Genomic DNA, 1,481 nt, shown 5'->3' with positions numbered 1-1,481 from the left:
AGTCTACAGTCACGATGAGTTAAGGTACAATCACACAGTGTAGATTGAAATTTTAGCAATCCAGAGGTTTTTGGTGCTTTATTTAACCGAGCTTCCGAAAAATGTTACTAGCAATTATTTCTATTTCTGGCTCAAAAGAACTTGGCCTCATTCGAATCGAATCTTGATGAACTCTACAACCAATGCCATAACAATCCACAGCCGTTCGCCATTAAACGAGACTGATATCCCAGATAATCGGAATCGGTCGGACTAGTGATAAGCAAAAATACGAGGCTACAAAAGCAACCGTCGATACGCATACGCATAGTACACGTAATCCATAATCCACGATGAGTAGAATTGCAGCGGTGTTTCTGATAGCTTTGGTGACGGTGGCCGCCGACATTGACTGGACCAAGGTACGTCCGATTGAAGATTTTGATCACTACTGGACACGTCTTCCCGCAGAGTTGCAGTTTCTGCGAAATTCAGTTCCCAGTGCAAGAGTGACTAATGGACGCGAAGCCATCCCTGGCCAATTCCCGTACCAAGTAGCGTTGGTTATCAGTTTCAACCAGGGCAGTGGTTTGTGTGGCGGCTCAATTATCTCCAATAACTACGTTCTGACTGCAGCTCATTGCGTCCAAGGGGCCAGCGGTGGAACCGCTTTGGTTGGAGCTCACAACCGACTGAACAATGAACCTTCTCAACAGTCCATCGTGTTTGAGCTCGATGGAATTACGATCCATCCTGAGTATACCTCGAATACCATCAGGAACGATGTAGCGACCATTCGTTTGACCAATTCGATCGTGTTCAACGATCGCGTCCGACCAATTCGCCTTCCAAGTTCGACCGATGTCCGGACCTTCTCCGGCCGTATAGCAACGGTTTCCGGGTTCGGAAGAACATCGGACACCAGTCCCGTCACTTCCGCTGTGGTTTTCTTCACCACCAATCCAATCATCACATTCGCCAATTGTTTGGATCAATGGAGCAATGCTGTGCACGTGATCCAATCGCAGAACATCTGCCTGTCAGGTAATGGTGGAAGATCGTCTTGCAATGGAGACTCCGGAGGGCCACTGACCGTTCAGGAAGATGGCAAAAGCCTTCAGGTGGGAATCGTATCCTTCGGATCGTCGGCTGGTTGTGCCATCGGAAGGCCTTCGGTCTACGCTCGGGTAACGCACTTTTTGGACTGGATTTTGGAGAATTCCGATGTTGATGAGCAAGTAGCTTGAGTTTTTTTTAATTATAGAAGGATACTTAAAACATTGGTCTCATTAAGTTTACTTACGAAAGAAATGTCATACTTAGAGGTGAAACAGCGTTCGGGTGAAAAACTACTAATAAAAACAAAAAAATGTCGTGTTTGCCTGTATTACTTGTGATTTCGATCTATTTCTTTGGAAATTTAGTCTTCGCAAACCATTTCGGTTGGTAAATGGGTGGGCATGGCGTACCATTGGTACCTCGCGTACCTGAAGGAATAAAAT

At 45.9% G+C, this 1,481-nt stretch overlaps 1 protein-coding gene across 1 annotated transcript; it reads left to right on the top strand.

Annotated features, from left to right (window-relative positions):
* The first annotated feature begins 300 nt into the window (after positions 1 to 300).
* On the top strand, positions 301 to 1,260 carry LOC5570265 (brachyurin). Its single transcript, XM_021839817.1, has one exon. The coding sequence runs from the start codon at positions 333 to 335 to the stop codon at positions 1,224 to 1,226; it is 894 nt and encodes a 297-aa protein (XP_021695509.1). The 5' UTR covers positions 301 to 332; the 3' UTR covers positions 1,227 to 1,260.
* The last annotated feature ends 221 nt before the right edge of the window (positions 1,261 to 1,481 follow it).

Source organism: Aedes aegypti, chromosome 2 (genome assembly GCF_002204515.2).
Source record: "Aedes aegypti strain LVP_AGWG chromosome 2, AaegL5.0 Primary Assembly, whole genome shotgun sequence".
NCBI lineage: Eukaryota > Metazoa > Arthropoda > Insecta > Diptera > Culicidae > Aedes > Aedes aegypti.
The sequence above is the reverse complement of the archived record's forward strand: the minus strand, read 5'-3'. Positions and strand labels throughout refer to the sequence as shown.

Excerpts from the sequence above, each read along its gene's own strand:
- LOC5570265 (XM_021839817.1), top strand. The coding sequence starts at position 333 with ATGAGTAGAATTGCAGCGGTGTTTCTGATAGCTTTGGTGACGGTGGCC.